Source organism: Bos mutus, chromosome X, assembly GCF_027580195.1.
Source record: "Bos mutus isolate GX-2022 chromosome X, NWIPB_WYAK_1.1, whole genome shotgun sequence".
In the NCBI taxonomy this organism is placed as follows: Eukaryota; Metazoa; Chordata; class Mammalia; order Artiodactyla; family Bovidae; genus Bos; species Bos mutus.
The window spans coordinates 71,046,993-71,066,422 of record NC_091646.1 but is presented as its reverse complement, the minus strand read 5'-3'; the positions used below and the strand labels follow the sequence as shown (position 1 = coordinate 71,066,422).

The following is a 19,430-nucleotide window of genomic DNA, read 5'->3' as shown; positions in this document are numbered from 1 at the left end:
GCAGCAGCAGCAGCATGTTACACACATGCCAGTACACTCCCTCTCACTGGACACCTAGCAAATTTGAGAAAGAAGCTATTGATTAAACTGAAATATTATGCAGACCTTGGTCTCAGGCCATAATTGATCATAAAGTATCTGGAAGCTATAACCAGTATCATGGTATCTAGTTTTCTTAGAAACTTCTCAGTCCTTTGGCAAGTGCTTTAAGACAACTTCTCACAACACCAGCCATAGGTATGTATTTGATGTTCAATTCCAGCAAAGAGCATTCACCTGTTCATTCTTTTGAGTTTTCCTTAAAGTCTCTAACCTGAATCTTATCCTTGTAAATATGAGCCACCATGTCACAATTCCAGCTTATATGGCCTCAAGACAAAGTCATATTATAGACAATGTGCTACAACAAAAGCCTCACTAAAACAAATCTTTCCAAGCCCACTGTATGACCCACTTATTTCAACCAGTATTTAATAAAATAAAAACATTTGGATAGTCTTAGAGTCCCTTTATAACAAGATTTGAGATACTGTATAAAATCCTAACCAGATGACTCAGTCATTATTTAAGTGATATTTAACTGATACCTCTGTCCATAAAAGTATTTGAAGTTTCTCCTTAGAGCTCTTCCCTTTCCTTGATGTTGAGGCTACTAGCAATAAGGCACACTGTTTCTTTCCCTGAAGGAGTGCTCAGATTGCTGACCTACAGCAGAAGCTGCTGGACGCAGAAAGTGAAGACAGACTAAAACACCGCTGGGAGAATATTGCTACCATTCTGGAAGCCAAGTGTGCCCTGAAATACTTAACTGGAGAAGTAAATATTTCTTCCTATCAGCTATTAGGGGTCTGGTTTGGTGGTTTGAAGTAAGATGTTAGCCTGGAATATTGTCATAGTGCTATTGCCACTGTTCTTGGTAGAAACCACAATGACACTATCATTAGAGAAATAGTTTTATGGGTAAAGGTTTGTGTGAGCAAGTACAGCCTGGTCACTTAAAATATATATATATAACTTGCAAGCTGATACTCATGCCTGGCATGTAACAGGTGTTCAATAATGTTCACTGTTATGAAAAGTTTAAGATACCATAGTAGGCCACTGATCAAACATAAAATATTATACTATACTACTTTTTAAAACACACCTGATATGTATTCAGAAAGTTTTAAGTACAATCTAGGAGAGACAAAACCTTTGACATATAAAGATTCATTTAAAGAAAATCCGTCTTTACTGACCTTAAAATAATGTATCATCATCCATTGTCACAAAAGGAATTAAAATTGATCACCTCTGGTGATTAAGGCAAGCATACAAACTCTAACTCTGCAAGTTTGAGCAATGCTATCCTTTATACATTTTTGTGTTGGATTAGCAGATTTATCCTACTAAGGAAATCCTTATTAGTCTTGTGAACACTGGTATTTTTGATATTCACCATCTGGACTAGTAGAGAATATAAAACTAGGTCACTATAGGATATCAATCTAACCTAAAGAGCCAAAGTTGCAGTTTCAGCTAATGTGTCTACGAGTTCCAACATGTGAACACAGGCATTCTGAAATGAGACATAATTAGCCATAAGGGTGTGACTTATGGATTTCTCTTTAAAATTAAGGAAGAACTTTTTGAATATCAGAATTTGGATTTGTCTTATACTCTTTGTGTTAGATTCATTCTTGCCTTGAAGTAGAACAAAAGATTAAATGACCTTAGTGGTGGCTTCCAGCTCTAGGATACCTATCTCAGCAGATAACTGTCTGGGCTCTTGGTTTGAATGGTGGTGTTACTATTCAATGGTAGAATCCATATGACATGAAAAAATAAGACTAGACTTGGAAATGGAAGAATATTTCTCAGTCAGTTTCAAGAAAGCTGATATTTTCCTGCCTAATGAATGGGGAAAGGTGACCGTTCTCCAAATAAACTGATCTTCTTTTATCCCTTCCAGCTGGTCTCCTCCAAAATACAGGTCAGCAAGCTTGAAAGCAACCTGAAACAGAACAAGGCCAGCCATGCTGACATGCAGAAGATGCTGTTTGAGGAACGAAATCATTTTGCTGAAATAGAAGCAGAGTTACAGGCAGAGCTGGTGAGAATGGAACAACAGCACCAAGAGAGGGTAAGCTGGCAAGCCAAGAAGCCATACTGAGAAACAAACCATCGTTGCTTTCTGTTGTTGGTTTAAAATAATAATAGTGGGAGGTATGAAGTTTCCTTCAAAAGGCCATGTAGTCTTTTCCAATCTTTGCCAATAAGAAACCAGAAACAGAAAAATGACCTATCTAAGTTTACACGTCCCAGTGACAGTGGCTCTTAGCTTCCAATTTTTTTTTAATATTTATCTACTTATTTATTTGGCTGTCCCAGGTCTTATTTGCAGCATGCAGAATCTTTCGTTGCAGCACACGGGCTTCTCTGTATTTGTGGCCCAAGGGTTCCAGAGCACGTGGGCTCAGTAGTTGTGGTACACAAGCTTAATTGCCTCATGGCGTGTGGGATCTTAGTTTCCCAACCAGGGATCAAACCCATGTTCCCTGCATTGGCAGGTGGATTCTTAACCACTGGACCACTGGGAAGTCCCTTAAGCTCCAACTTTAATACCAAGATGAACATGCTGATAATACTGTGGCTGTTCTTACTACTTCAAGCCATGAGAGTAAAAGAGAATAATTTTCTTTGAAATCACAGAGGAATAACTGCATCAGTTCAGTTCAGTTGCTTAGTCATGTCTGACTCTTTGTGACCCCATGGACCACAGCATGCCAGACCTTCCTGTCCATCACCAACTCCCAGAGTCTACTCAAACTCATCTCGATTGGGTCGGTGATGCCATCTACCCATCTCATCCTCTGTCATCCCCTTTTCTTCCTGCCTTCAATCTTTCCCAGCATCAGGGTCTTTTCAAATGAGTCAGCTCTTCACATCAGGTGGCCAAAGTATTGGAGTTTCAGCTTCAACATCAGTCCTTCCAATGAACACTCAGGACTGATCTCCTTTAGGATGGACTGGTTGGATCTCTTTGCAGTCCAAGGGACTCTCAAGAGTCTTCTACAACACCACACTTCAAAAGCATCAATTCTTCAGCACTCAGCTTCCTTTATAATCCAACTCTCACATCCATACATGACTACTGGAAAAACCATAGCCCTGACGAGACAGACCTTTGTTGGTAAAGTAATGTCTCTGCTTTTTAATATGCTGTCTAGGTTGGTCATAACTTTCCTGCCAAGGAGTAAGCGTCTTTTAATTTCATGGCTGCAGTCACCATCTGCAGTGATTTTGGAGCCCAAAAAAATAGTCTCTCGCTGTTCCCATTGTTCCCCCATCTATTTGCCATAAAGTGATGGGACTGGATGCCACGATCTTAGTTTTTTGAATGTTGAGCTTTAAGCCAACTTTTTCACTCTCCTTTCACTTTCATCAAGAGGCTCTTTAGTTCTTCTTCAATTTATGCCACAAAGGTGCCATAAGGTTCTTCTTCAATTTCTGCATATCTGAGGTTATTGATATTTCTCCCAGCAATCTTGATTCCAGCTTGTGCTTCATCCAGCCCAGCGTTTCTCGTGATGTACTCTGCATATAAATTAAATAAGCAGGGTAACAATATACAGCCTTGACCTACTCTTTTTCCTATTTGGAACCAGTCTGTTGTTCCATGTCCAGTTCTAACTCTTGCTTCCTGACCTGCATACAGATTTCTCAAGAGGTAGGTCAGGTGATCTGGTATTCCCATCTCTTTCAGAATTTTCCACAGTGTATTGTGATCCACACAGTCAAAGGCTTTGGCATAGTCAATAAAGCAGAAATAGATGTCTTTCTGGAACTCTCTTGCTTTTTCGATGATCCAGTGGACGTTGGCAATTTGATCTCTGGTTCCTCTGCCTTTTCTAAAACCAGCTTGAACATCAGTAAGTTCACGGTTCACATATTGCTGAAGCCTGGCTTGGAAAATTTTGAGCATTACTTTACTAGTGTGTGAGATGAGTGCAATTGTGAGTAGTTTGAGCATTCTTTGGCATTGCCTTTCTTTGGGATTGGAATGAAAACTGACCTTTTCCAGTCCTGTGGCCACTGCTGAGTTTTCCAAATTTACTGGCATATTGAGTGCAGCATTTTCATAGCATCATCTTTCAGGATTTGAAATAGCTCCACTGGAATTCTATCACCTCCACTAGCTTTGTAGTGATGCTTCCTCAGGCCTACTTGACTTCACATTCCAGGATGTCTGGCTCTAGGTGAGTGATCACACCATCGTGATTATCTGGGACATGAAGATCTTTTTTGTACAGTTCTGTGTATTCTTGCCACCTCTTCTTAATATCTTCTGCTTCTGTTAGGTCCATACCATTTCTGTCCTTTATTGGAATAAACTGAAATTCCTTTTTCCTCTTATTCCTTTGGTACCATTGGGTTGTATTTTTCTCTAGGTGCTGTACCTCCTCAGTCAGCTGCAACAAAGCCAAATGGCGGAGAAGCAGCTAGAAGAGTCAGTCAGTGAAAAGGAACAACAGCTGCTGAACACCCTGAAGTGTCAGGTACGGACATGAGGCAAAGCTCTCCAGAGATGGGGTCCACAGGCCTGACTTAGAACTCTATCTGATTTAGACCATTGTTTAACCTGCAGAAAAAATTACCTACTGAAAAGAAGTTTATAATGGTAGCCTCTATTGCTTTGTTAGCCCTATTTGGTCAATTTAGGGATGTTTAGGATGTAGCCCTACATAGGATAACCTCTGTTTTGGTACAGAAATGAAAGTATATACTTCGTACCAGACTTTAAGGCCTCCTCGTTCTTTCTCTCAACCCTGAGCTCTAAAGAGTTGAGAAAGTTAAATCATCCAGTAGAATCCTAGGGGCATTTAGCTCTCTCTTTCTGTGCCTGCTATGAGTTAAGACCTGACATGTTTGTAAAATGCCTGGGGTCTGCATTTCTTCCAGAGTCTGGAAACACCACACCCTTTAATAGCATGTTGGAGCGCTATTTTATCCAACTTAGCATCTTTTTCCTGAACCACCAGTCTCTAAGTTTTCCTTGGCACCTCTCATTGAAGACATAACCAAACTTGTTAAGGTCATGTACATGAATCCAGTTGTCTTAAGTGCCAAGAAAGTTTATTCAGGCTCATTAGTGCAGCAAATACACTTCTTAATCTGTGTTGAGAAGCATGGACAAAAGCATCCAAAGATGTCAAAGAAACAGCTGACTCTCTGGGTGGGTTTCTTTATTGGCATCCTGATGTGAATAAGGGTTATGAGGCTAGAAAATAGAAAAAAATGAAGAAGGTGTATAGGGCAGCGCCCATGCTTCCTGCGAGTGTGGTCATGGCTGCTTGGGAATGTTGGAATAGAGGTGGCATTCAGGACATCTAGGAATTGGTCGGGATCAGGCATTTTTCTGGGTGCCAATGCCTGCTGTGCAAAAACCATCTGCTGCCAGCAACTTGGCAGTAGTGTGTTTTCATCTCTGAGTTCTTTGGTAACCCATATGTAGTACCCAAAATAACCCCACCTATCACTGCATTATCTGGAAGCAGGATGAAGAACTTGAGAAGATGCGGGAAGTGTGTGAGCAAAATCAGCAGCTTCTGCGAGAGAATGAACTCATGAAGCAGGTACTGCAGCTTCCCACCCATTTAATAAGCCCTGGAAGACCCTGTTGCAACTGAGACCAGCCCTTGGGAGCACCTCCTAGTATATATAGTGACTTGGCTCTATTTTATGAGGTCTTCATCTAGTTTCCATGTGATACAGTCATGTGCATTTCAGATGATATGAAAGACATATTTAAATTTGCTCCTTTCTAAATCTAATACTGATCCTGTGAAGTGGGAATCCTTCAACCTACTTTGCTATTATCTGGCCTCACTTTACCATGGCTTAAAATTAAGCTTATTAGGATTCTATGTTTCATCCATGAACACTCAGAAGCTTCCCTGAAAAGTATACTTTGTCTTTTCTTTTCAAATAGAAACTGAACCTCCTCCAAGTAGCCAGCAAACAAAAATCTCATCTTCCTAAGGATACCCTTCTGTCTCCAGACTCTTCTTTTGAATATATCCCACCTAAGGTAAACTACTCAGTGCCTGTGATACCTTTGCATAGCCAAGGTTTGTGGTGAGTGTGCAAAAATCACCTTTTTAGGAGTGGTTGAGAGTTAAAATTCCCACATTCCAGCATCTCAAGTTTCCTTGGAGTCCCAGATAAAACTGAAGTTCAATCTCGAGGAAAATAGACTTTCTCCCTCCCTAGAAGCCTGTCTTTAGGCCATGTACAGGCATTATGCAACACAGCTGAGAAGGAGGAACAAAGAGCAGTGTTCAGCTGTCCATCTAAAGATACTTATCATATCATGAGTCTCTCCCTCCTCCCTCAGATTACTCAGCCTCTGTCCCTTCAGTTTCTTTCCCTTCAAAGACTGTAAGGTCAAAGGCTAAAGCAGAATTTTATTCTGATTGGTAAAGCCAAGTGGGGTATCTTTGAGGGCGTCTAAAATCTATGCTCTGAGAATGTAGCTGGCAGCAGCTACTGAGAAGATAGGATCCATGTGTTGTTGTTGTTCTTAGTTAAATAACCATTCCAAACCTTTTTTCTTAGCCCAAACCTTCCCGTTTTAAAGAAAAGTTTTTGGAGCAAAGCATGGACATCGAAGATCTAAAATACTGTTCGGAATATTCTGTGAATGAACCTGAGGACAATGATGATGATGACGGCGATGGGAATGATGAGGAATGGAAGCCAACAAAATTAGTTAAGGTGTCCAAGAAGAACATCCAAGGGGTAGGAGGCAGCTCATCTCTTTCAGGAGTTCTATTCATTAGTCTTCACTGCCAGTGAGAATGTGCCAGCCCCTCGATCCTATTCAGAGGCACTGGCTCCACTGAGGGGCGTTCATTGGGCAAGCTCTATATGGAACCCAGGGCTAATTGAGAGGGCTTCCTGGGTGCACAGAGGGGTTCTTTTCATGTTTTCAGATTCTTACCCAGTCTGAACAGGTAGTAGTGTTCTATACCGTCTCACTGAAACTGGTTCCAGTGTGATCATAATAACCTTTCACATTTTTATAGCACTTTACAGTTTATGAACTATTCTCATATGTTACCTCTTTTCATTGTCACCAAAAAAAAAAAGAATCCAGTGATGTGTTTACTGTTTGTATTTTACAGCTGGATCTAAGACTCAGGAGAGTGAAGTGACCTTGCCCAGAGACATAAAACCAAGTGAGAGTCAGGACTTGAAATCAAATGTTCTGACTCCAAGTCCAGTTTATTTTACCACACCATGGTCAAATGAGTAAAAACCACAGACCAACTTTAAAATCAAACATACCAAAGTTAAGGCTAGTTAGGAACAATCTGACTTTGAGACATGCTCTATTTACTTACTGGAGAAGGCAGTGGCACCCCACTCCAGTACTCTTGCCTGGAAAATCCCATGGACAGAGGAGCCTGGTGGGCTGCCGTCCATGGGGTCGCTAAGAGTCAGACACGACTGAGCAGCTTCACTTTCAATTTTCACTTTCATGCGTTGGAGAAGGAAATGGCAACCCACTCCAGTGTTCTTGCCTGGAGAATCCCAGGGATGGGGGCGCCTGGTGGGCTGCCATCTATGGGGTTGCACAGAGTTGGACACGACTAAAGTGACTTAGCAGCAGCAGCTATTTACTTACACGTGCTTTACTTACAATGCTACATATTTACCAAACCTAGATGTTTTATGTTGAAACACTAACTTCCCAGGCCTTACAGTTCACTATTACCCTAACTGTGCCCTGCAGTCACATTCCACTTGCAGAGAACAGCTCACAAATTACCTTAGCTGGATTCCTAGAAGGTTACTCAATTTCATTAGCTGATAGTGCACTGGGGAACTGAGCCTTGTAAAGCCACCAGAGAGAAGCAAGTCATGAGAACTAGACCATTGTGATGGCATTAAATCATTTGCAAAGTCATTAGGAATGCAACAAAATCACCATGTGCTCTTGGTGGAACTAAGAGCTCATCCTTAGCCTCAGAGAGCTTATAATCTAAACGGGAAACAAGACAAAGAAATAGGAAGCATCATAGAACCTCGGGGCTTCCCAGGTGGTGCAAGTGGTAAAGAACCTGCAAGAGACATAAGAGACACGAGTTCGATCCCTGGGTCAAAAAGATCCCCGGGAGGAGGGTACGGCAGCCCATTCCATTATTCTTGCCTGGAGAATCCCATGGACAGAGGAGCTTGGTGGGCTATAGTCCATAAGGTCACAAAGAGTCAGACATGACTGAAGCGACTTAGCATGCATGTACACATAGAACCTCAACCTACTCATCTCAGGGACACGGATTGAGGGGCCTTGAAGAGTGACTATAAAGCCAAACCAGGTAGATAGAGTTTAAGGACATGCCATGAAAGAGAAGACTGTTGCTGCATTATAAGAAAGGGAAATACAGTCTTGGGAGACCATTTTCTGACACAATGAATAGCATATTGCAAAGTCTTGATAGTAGAGGTAGTAGTGTAACAGTTGGGACATTGAGAGAAAATGGGGAAGAACATGTCTTTCATTCATTTACTCAGCAAACATTTATGCTGTCTACTGTGATTGAAGTGGAATGCATGAGCTGAATGTTGATGAAAAGGTCAGCCAGATAATAGAAAGCAAAGATGAGAAGTACACACAGAAACGAATGGTAGAGGACCTAAAACCCTGGGAAGGAGTTTCCAAATAGGAAGCAAATATGGGTATACTTGTCTTTGAGAAATGCCTATCACACACACAAGTATATATATATGCACTATTGCTATAAGCTTAAAAAAGGAAATATGAAAGTATAGCAAAATATTGCAAGTAAGTAATAATTGTTATCAGTGATAAATCCTATGTCTAAAACACTGAGAGATGATTCTTTTCTAGGCTTTCCCTCTGATTTTATAACTTGAGAATATAATTGGGCTTTAAGGGGGGCAAGTTGACAATTGAGTTTCTCCTTTTTGGTGACCTCGAAGTACAATGGATGCTGTAACTGCTCTTTGATCAGACTACTTGTAGACACGTCAGCTTTAGACCTTGATGCTTTGCATGAAGGCCATCCTGATTGTTACTGTTGCAACACAGCGGAATCACTAGGTATCTGGACAGGAGACTGCAGCAAGCACCAAACTGAGGACTTGTCCAAAGCTAATGCTGAAAAAATAGGTTTCCTCATTCAGCTGTATTTCCTATATGTACTAAGGAGATGCCAAAGGATAAAGAAGTGATAGCTTAGAAGCCAGGTAAACATGAGTTCTGTCTTGACTTTGCCACTGTTTAGTTGGATGGCCTTAAGCAGGTCACGCAATCTCTCTGGGCCTCAGATTCCTTATTTATGCAATAAAGGGATGAGACTAGACTAGTGATATATAAGGTCTCTTCCAGCACGAATATCCTGAGTTAAAGTTGTATATATGGGTTTTGTTGTTGTTGTTTTTAATATGTGGGTTTTAATAATACCACCTTTATATGGTATTATATGGTGTCTGAGAAGTTAAAAGAAGGAATATATGTGAGAGCACCTTGTAAAGGATAAAATGCCATGCAAGTATTGGTATTAAAGCACTGTAACCACTATTACAAATATTCCCATTTGTCCCCTTTGGCAGAAAAGAAGGAGCAGATATTCTGGTCTCTAGTAATAAAAGAATGGAGATGAACTGGGATGGAGTGACTTGTCCAGGGGCATGCCAAGTATTGAATATAAGACTAGAGCCCAAGTCTCCTAATTCCTAACCTGGTATTCTTTATGTTACAATTTTTACCAGTTTTTTATCATTCTGAGATATAATATAGCACTGAAATCAGTGCTAGAAGAACTATAGACTCTAAAGAAATAATTTTCAACCCTGGTTACACATTAGAATCCTCCAGGGAGCTTTTAAACACAGGGAGCCTGAGACACCATGCCCAGATATTCTGATTTAATTAGTCTGAGGTGGGACCTGGCATTTTTGAAAAACTCCCCAGAGATTTCTTATGTGCACATGGACATCACCAGATGGTCAGGGTTGAGAACCACTGGTATAAAGGAACCTCAAAGGTCTTTCATCTCTACTTCCCACTCTATATAAAGACTCTCTATTATAGTGGTTCCCAATTATAGTGTTGGGACATGCTGGTTGGTTGCTAGCAGTTGTGATACACATGTGTGTACACACATATACCACATACATCATATTTGAGATTATGTCTGTGGCAAGGTCTTGCTCCCTCTCTTATATTTTGATCCCGGTTTGGGAGAAAACAGGATGAAGTTACAGCTAGTGCACATGGCATTCATGTGAATACATCTAACGTGTACATCATGACTGTTCTATAATACCACTCCCAGGTGTTTAGCCTCTGCTTGCTTGAAAACAAGCAGTCTACTAGGGGGAAGCTCACAGTCTCACAGGGAATCCCATTGTATTCCAAGTGGCTGTTAGAAAGTTGTACTTTGTTGAGCGAAAGTGTGCTGTCCTATAGATCATCCCAATGAGACTTTGGCTATGTAAAAGTTGACTTGTTCTTCCTTATAACAACCCCTAAGATACCACTTTCCTACCATTAACCTTATGGATAAAATGAAGACACATGGCCTGGGTAATAGAGTGTTTTTGAGGCAGATAGATAAATGTGTAAATGGTCAGAGGACCATACCCAACATATAGCAATCAATGGATCAATGTCATTCTGGTGAGGTATCTCTAGGACATGTCTTAGAACGCTGTCTTTTGCTCTGTCTTATTCAAAGGAGTCAAGTTGGGTTTTGTTTTGTTTTATTACATCCAGTGTTGGCAAAGGTGACAGGTGGGCATTTCTGTCTGTTGTTGTTAAAATGTAACTTGTCATACCTTTCTGGAAAGCACCTTGCAAATATGTATCAGAAGCCTTAAAAATATTCCTATCGGCAGGGAGGTTCAAAGGGAGGGGACATATGTATACTTATGACTGATTCATACTATTCATGGGGTTCTCAAGGAAAAATACTGAAGTGGTTTGCCATTCCCTTCTCCAGTGGACCACATTTTGTCAGAACTCTCCACCAGTATGAAAAGGCAAAAAGATATGACACTGAAAGATGAACTCCCCAGGTCGGTAGGTGCCCAATATGCTACTAGAGAAGAGTGGAGAAATAGCTCCAGAAAGAATGAAGAGACTGAGCCAAAGTGAAAACAATGCCCAGTTGTAGATGTGACTGGTGATGGAAGTAAAGCCCAATGCTGTAAAAACAATATTGCATAGGAACCTGGAATGTTAGGTCCATGAATCAAGGGAAATTGGAAGTAGTCAAACAGGAGATGGCAAGAGTGAACACTGATATTTTAGGACTCATGGACGGGAATAGGAGAATGTAATTCAGATGACCATTATATCTACTACTGTGGGCAAGAATCCCTTAGAAGGAATGGAGTAGCCCTCGTAGTCAACAAAAGAGTCTGAAATGCAGTACTTGACTGCAATCTCAAAAACGATAGAATGATCTCTGTTTCCAAGGCAAACCATTCAATATCACAGTAATCCAACTCTGTCCCAACCACTAATACTGAAGAAGGTGAAGTTGAATGATTCTATGACCTACAAGACCTTCTAGAACTAACACCAAAAAAAGATGTCCCTTTCATTGTAGGGGACTAGAATGCAAAAGTAGGAAGTCAAGAGATACCTGGAATAACAGGCAAGTTTGGCCTTGGAGTACAAAATGAAGCAGGGCAAAGGCTAACAGAGTTTTGCCAAGAGAACAACACAAAAGACGACTCTGCACATGGACATCACCAGATGGTCAGTATTGAAATCAGATTGATTATATTCTTTGTAGCCAAAGATGGAGAAGCTCTATATAGTCAGCAAAAACAAGACCGGGAGCTGACTGTGGCTCAGATCACGAACTCTTTATTGTAAAATTCAGACTTGAAGAAAGTAGGGAAAACCACTAGACCATTCAAGTATGACTTAAATCCTTTATGATTATACAATGGAAGTGACAAATGTATTCAAGGGATTAGATCTGATAGACAAAGTGCCTGAAGAACTATGGATGGAGTTTCATGACACTGTATAGGAGGTGGTGATCAAAACCATCCCCAAGAAAAAGAAATGCAAGAAGGCAAAATGGTTGTCTGAGGAGGTCTTACAAATAGCTGAGGAAAGAAGAGAAAGCAAAAGGCAAAGGGGAAAAGGAAAGATATCCATCTGAATGCAGAGTTCCAAAGAATAGCAAGGAGAGATAAGAAAGCCTTCCTCAGTGATCATTGCAAAGAAATAGAGGAAAACAATAGAATGGGAAAGATTAGAGATCTCTTCAAGAAAATTAGAGATACCAAGGGAACATTTCATGAAAAGATGGGCATAATAAAGGATAGAAATGGTATGGACGTAACAGAAGTAGAAGATATTAAGAGGTGGCAAGAATACACAAAAGAACTATATAAAAAAGATCTTAATGATCTAGATAACCATGATGGTGTGATCACTCACCTAGAGCCAGACATCCTGGAGTGCAAGGTCAGGTGGGCCTTAGGACGCATCACTACGAACAAAGCTAGTGGAGGTGATAGAATTCCAGTTGAGCTATTTCAAATCCTAAAAGATGATGCTCTGAAAGTGCTGCACTTAATATGCCAGCAAATTTGGAAAACCCAGCAGTGGCCACAGGACTGGAAAAGGTCAGTTTTCATTCTAATCCCAAAGAAGAGCAATGTCAAAGAATGTTCAAACTACCACACAATTGTGCTCATCTCACATGGTAGCAAAGTAATGCTCAAAATTCTCCAAGCTAGACTTCAACAGTACGTGAACCAAGAACTTCCAGATTTTCAAGCTGTTTTAGAAAAGACAGAGGAACCAGAGATCAAATTGCCAACATTCATTTGATCACAGAAAAAGCAAGAGAATTCCAGAAAAACATCTACTTCTGTTTCATTGACTATGCTAAAGCCTTTAATTGTGTGCATCACAACAAACTGCTGAAAAGTCTTCAAGAGATGGCAATACCAGACTACCTGACCTGCCTCCTGAGAAGTCTATATGCTGGTCAAGAAGCAACAGTGAGAACCGTACGTGGAACAATGGACTGGTTTCAAATTAGAAAGAGTATGTCACGCTGTATATTGTCACCCTGCTTATTTAGCTTATATGCAGAGTACATCATGCTAAATGCCAGGCTAGATGAAAAACAAGCTGGAATCAAGATTGCTGGGAGACATATCAATAACCTCAGATATGCAGATGACACCACCCTTATAGCAGAAATCGAAGAGGAACTAAAGAGCCTTCTGATGAGAGTGACAGAGGAGAGTGAAAAAGCTGGCTTAAAACTCAACATTGAAAAAACGAAGATCATGGCCTCTGGTCCAATCACTTCATGGCAAATACATGGAGAAACAATGGAAAGAGTGAGAGACTTTATTTTGGGGAGCTCCAAAATCATTGGAAATGGTGACTACAGCCATGAAATTAAAAGACGCTTGCTCCTTGGAAGAAAAGCTATGACCAACCTGGACAGCATATTAAAAAGCAGAGATATTACTTTGCTGACAAAGGTCCATCTAATTAAAGCTGTGGTTTTTCCAGTAGTCATGTATGGATGTGAGAGTTGGACCTTAAAGAAAGCTGAGCACTGAAGAATTGATGCTTTTGAACTGTGGTGTTGGAGAAGACTCTTGAGAGTCCCTTGGGCTGCAAAGAGATCAAACCAGTCAATCCTAAAGGAAATCAGTCCTGAATATTCATTGGAAGGACTGATGTTGAAGCTGAAACTCCAGTACTTTGGCTACCTGATACAGAGAACTGACTCATTAAAAAAAATCCTAATGCTGGGAAAGATTGAAGACAGGAGAAGAAGGAGATGACAGAGGTTGAGATGGTTGGATGGCATCACTGACTCGATAGACATGAGTTTGAGCAAGCTCCGGAATTGGTGATGGACAGAGAAGCCTGGCATGCTGCAGTCCATGGGGTCACAGAGAATCAGATACGACTGAACGTAATGTATGGCTGATTCACGCTGTTGTATGGCAGAAACCAACACAACATTGTAAAGCAATGATCCTCCAACTAAAAATAAATTTTTTAAAATGTTCCTTTCCTTCAGCCCTGTAATTATACACCTAGGTATTTATACCAAGTAAGTAGTCATTGATATGTAAAAAGATTTATAAATCATTTTTGAGCACAGACTATGTATCAGGCACTGCTTCTAGGTGCTGAGGATAATAAACAGACATGTCCAATCCTTGGCCTCATGAAACTGAAGGCATTCTTGTGGAGAGAGACACATAGTGACCAGAAAACAAAATAATTTTAGATGATAAGAGATGAAACAAAAATATAGTCAAATCTTAGAGAATGATGGGGTAGGAAGAGAGTACTTTGGAAGAATGCTTGGAAGAGGCCTCTCTAAAGAGGAGATATTTAAGCTGAGATCTGAACAAAGTGAAGGAACAAGCCGGGAACAAAATCAGAACATTTCAGGAAAAGGAAACCGTAACTGCAAAGGTCTCAGGGTAAGAATGATCTTGGCTTATCAAGGAGCAGCTGAAAAGGTCAGTGTGGCTGGAGGATACTGAGAAATGAAAGAGTGCAGTACAAGGGCAGGTCAGAGGGGTAATCAGGGCCCTTGTCAGTCATGGTAAGATTTGGATTGTATTTATGTACCAGGATATTTGCTGTATGTAACATGGTTCTTGGAGAAGGCAATGGCAACCCACTCCAGCACTCTTGTCTGGAAAATCCCACGGACGGAGGAGCCTAGTAGGCCGTAGTCCATGCGGTCGCAAAGAGTCGGACACTGAGAGACTTCCCTTTCACTTTTCACTTTCATGCATTGGAGAAGGAAATGGCAACCTACTCCAGTGTTCTTGCCTGGAGAATCCCAGGGACAGGGGAGCCTGGTGGGCTGCCATCTATGGGGTCGCACAGAGTCGGACACGACTGAAGCGACTTAGCAACAACAACATAGCAACAATAACATAGCAACAACATGATTTATAATGGTAAAAAATTTCTTTCAAAATAATCTTAATATCTAACATTAGGTGACTGATTAAGTAAATTGACATTTCCACATAATGAAAGGCCATATGCAGTTGTTAAATATTAAAAATCATGGTTTTGATTTTCAGATTTTATAGAGTACTGTATATTCTCATAATAAGGAGGGGTAGATGTTTTAATGGTTTCTTTTACCTTCACAACTACGGAACAATGGTGATGGTTTTCCATATGAAAGAGAGTTGAGGGCTTGAATTTAACTATAAATGCAGTATGAATCCACAAAGATGGCAAGCTAAAAAATGTTACTGTAATTTTAGGACTCATAACCAGAACTATTGAGTTCATAACAAGGGAGGTGCTTCTCTCAATCTACTTCACAATGGTCACACCACATTTAGAAAGTTGTGCTCATTTCTGGATGTCACAATTAAAGATGAACTTGGACAAATTGATATATAGCTAAGGTGCTGAGAATTCTTGGAAACCATGTCATGTGGTGAATCATTGAGGGAGCTAGGTATATTTAGCTTTGAGAGGATTTGGACAGAGTGGGACTGGGGAGTGAAAATGATACTTAGGGTTTGAACATCTGTGCTGTGAAAGTGGGGTTAAACTGATTTCATGTCATTCCAGATGGCAGAATTGGGTCCTGAGGTCAGAATTTATATAGAAACTGTTATCTCAGGATAAATAGATCGTTGGATAATAAGACCAGAGATGTTAGAGTGGGGCTTCATACATCAAATCAGGCTTTTAGTGGTCACTGAGGTCTTCTCTGACTAATCCATCATTCTGTGAGCTCTGCCACCTATATTTGTTCCAAGCCAAACTATCCTATTTTCTTCCACCATTTCTCTTATAACATCACTTCCTGTAATGCTGGTCACCCGCCGCTTTTTGTATAATGCCCTCTTTATGAAACACATGCACACAGTGAACTCCTGAATGTGTGTGCAAGGAAACATTGATAAAATGAGCTTAATATGTGGAAAGCGCTTGTAACAGTGCCTCAGTTCAGTCGCTCATTCGTGTCCGACTCTTTGCAACCCCATGAATCGCAGCACGCCAGGCCTCCCTGTCCATCACCAACTCCCGGAGTTCACTCAGACTCACGTCCATTGAGTCAGTGATACCATCCAGCCATCTCATCCTCTGTCCTCCCCTTCTCCTTCTGCCCCCAATCCCTCCCAGCATCACAGTCTTTTCCAGTGAGTCAACTCTTCGCATGAGGTGGCCAAAGTACTGGAGTTTCCCCATCTATTTCCCATGAAGTGATGGGACTGGATGCCATGATCTTCGTTTTCTGAATGTTGAGCTTTAAGCCAACTTTTTCACTCTCCACTTTCACTTTCATCAAGAGGCTTTTTAGTTCCTCTTCACTTTCTGCCATAAGGGTGGTGTCATCTGCATATCTGAGGTTATTGATATTCCTCCCGGCAATCTTGATTCCAGCTTGTGTTTCTTCCAGTCCAGCATTTCTCATGATGTACTCTGCATATAAGTTAAATAAGCAGGGTGACAATATACAGCCTTGACACACACACACGTTAATATGAGCTATTACTACTGTAGCCTTTTTAGTAAAGGTGAAATATGGCACTATGATGAGTATGGATCAGTTGTGGCATATCCATAGAATGAAGATGAATGGAACAGGAGCTACATGCATCAACAGATTTGTGGTAAAATATACACATGAATAAGCATCTAATTCGAGAGACTGCCCCTGAGAGGGAGGGAGGTGAATGGGATCAGGATGCTTCAGTTGTATCTGTTTTTTACTCATCAAAGAAGGGTTGGGGAGACTTCCCTGGTGGTCCAGTGGTTAAGATTCCACACTCCAATGCCAGGGGCACAGCTTCCACCCCTGGTTGGGGAGCTAAATCCCACATGCCGCAACTAGCCAAATTGAGGATTGGGAACATGAGTGGGTTTTTTTATTGTCTACACTTTTTAACCAAAAAAAATAATGGTGCCCTAAAATAGAATATGTTATTTCAAATGGGATCTGACTGACCCAGGTATATTGAAGCAAATTTCTTCACTTCTTGTGATTTCTGAACTCCAAATTTCTGCCTGACTTTCTGACAGCCATTTCACACTGTTGACTCGAAGCTTGCTGACACCTCAAGTCCCTAGACCTTTTTTGCACAAACTACCTTTTTGTTTTGTGTATGTGTGTGTTTTCGGGGTTTTTGTTTGCTTTTGGCTCAGTTGCGAGTGCAGCTTGTGGGATCTTAGTTCCCTGACCAGGGATTGAACCAAAGCCCTCAGGCCCTCAGCAGTGAAGTCTCAGACTCCTAAGGACTGGACTGCCAGGGAATTCCCTTCACAAACTTCTTTTAAGCCAGATTTCCCCCCATATTATATTTATATGGCTGATTTAGGGGGGAACCTAAATGGTAGACTTACATTTATCCCTGCTATAACTTTTCTACTTCCAGCCCATGATTCTAGCCTGTCAAAATATATTTGAATTGTGTTTCTGTTATCTTACATATTAATCATCCTTCCAGCTTTATGTCATTGTTACCACTGATGAATATGCCTACCTTGTAGACTGGCTGTGAGACTCAAATGAGATTTTGCATTTCTATATATGAAAGTACTCAGAAAACTGTAAAGTGCTATACAGATGTAAATTATTTTATTTCATATTATCAGTGATTTATTAAAATGTTGAATGATTAAATTGCTGAGGACAAAGCCAAGGCCAACACTAAACAAACTAGAAATGTGAGTTGGATGAAAGTACAGCTGGGTAGATCTCAAGATACTGAGCAACTCTACTCAGTTATTAAATCTGTCTAACTCCCATCCAGCCCACGGTCCTTCACTTTGGCCATAAAATCATCATGAAAATCTTTGTCAATTGCTCTGCATTATTATGGTACCCCTCCAATCTGTCTTTCAAGTATACTATCCCTAAAGTGTGGCATGACTTGTTCTTAGAAAAAACCTATGGTGGTTCTTGATGATCATTGTTTTACTAAAGAAGAGAGGACTGCAAAGATAGAAGTTTTCACTTTTTCTAGAATGGCTTGTGAATGAAGGGAAGGTACTTCAAACCTAGTCTTCTGACTCAGTAATGTTTCTTTCTACAAACCTGTTTTGCAGTGTTCCTGCAAGGGCTGGTGTGGGAACAAGCAGTGTGGGTGCAGGAAGCAAAAATTGGACTGTGGCGCAGACTGCAGCTGTGACGCCACAAAGTGTAGGAACCGTCAGCAAGACAAGGTAGGATCAGTGCTGTCACCCCTCACCATCCCTTCAGACCTCCCAGCAGTCTGTGCCCTTTTCTTCCACCTTCAGTCTTGAAACCTGGAGTCTCCTGCTCAGCCCTTCCCACCCTCCTTCACCCTGAACCAGAAAAGGCTATTTCATTTCTCAATCCTTTCTTGCTGCTAGCCTGTCCACACCACCCCTCCAGAAGCCACAGCCCCTCCCAGGAGATTCCCAGATACGCAGTTCCTCACCCCCAGCCTTGGCTATAAAGTTTCTGTGCGATGTCTAAGGCAGGAACAAGGAACCAGAAAGCAAGCATTTACAGGCATACAGCCACACAGGATCAAACTAGTCCGGAGGCTTAGCTGGAATTGTAAGGGCCATGTGCTGAGGTGGCATCTTCCAAGAAAGAAGTTAATCCTTCTGACATCTTGAGACATTAGTTACTTAGACCTTTGCCATGGGAACCAGCTATTCCATGGCTCTAGGAAAAGACCCACAGCAACTTGGTCTTCCTGATAAGCAGTGTTCGTGAGCCAAGCTGACTGTAACTGTTCTTACACTGCTCCTGGGAATAGCAAACTCAGGTGAACAAAATGTGCAGGAGACGGGCAGCACCAGGAAGGTCAGATCCCAGTCCTTGCCTTCTGCCCACCTGTGCCCACGAGCAAAAGTCCATTCCTACCGCTCTCCATGTAATACACAGGAATTCCAGCAAGACTAGTTCACCATGCATTTTGCAGTTTTGCCCTGGGTCTTCTATTTAAAAGACTTCTAGGATAGGTAGTCATTAGAGAACTAAAATGGCAAGCTAGAGGTCAGGCTAAGAAGTGTAGAAGTAGCATTATAGAAAGACCTTAAGTGTTCTCTGTTCCCATGCTTTTCTCAGTTTAGGTTCTAGAGTCCTACAGTGGCTCCAGACAGAGGAGTATGGCCCAACTCAGTTTGACCCCATGCCAGCCAAAGCAGCTTGCTCTTGTTTATTTATCAAGTTTCCTCTAAGAATTTCAGTTGTAAAACCACTAATCTAGTCCAATACTGCCATTTTACAGAGAAGGAAACTAAGGCCCAGAGATAAGCCTCAGTGACTCGCCTGATATTACACAGCTGGTCATGGCGGCTAAGATTAGACCTCAGGCTTCCTGACTTTTAATCCACTTCAGTTTCCATGACAACAGGCTATAAATCTAATCCAAGCTCTACCACAGAGTCGCCT

The 19,430-nt window shown here is 41.2% G+C and overlaps 1 protein-coding gene across 2 annotated transcripts in view; it reads left to right on the top strand.

Moving 5' to 3' along the window:
* KIF4A (kinesin family member 4A) overlaps nucleotides 1–19,430 on the top strand; it is a 128,972-nt gene that overhangs the window by 108,489 nt on the left and 1,053 nt on the right. For both annotated transcript variants that reach the window (XM_070365760.1, XM_005900836.3), the window contains exons 23-29: nucleotides 687–816; nucleotides 1,955–2,125; nucleotides 4,434–4,541; nucleotides 5,541–5,618; nucleotides 5,975–6,073; nucleotides 6,601–6,783; nucleotides 18,110–18,226. In XM_070365760.1, coding sequence (XP_070221861.1) covers nucleotides 687–816; nucleotides 1,955–2,125; nucleotides 4,434–4,541; nucleotides 5,541–5,618; nucleotides 5,975–6,073; nucleotides 6,601–6,783; nucleotides 18,110–18,226 — 886 coding nt within the window. The remainder of the gene's footprint in view (nucleotides 1–686; nucleotides 817–1,954; nucleotides 2,126–4,433; nucleotides 4,542–5,540; nucleotides 5,619–5,974; nucleotides 6,074–6,600; nucleotides 6,784–18,109; nucleotides 18,227–19,430) is intronic.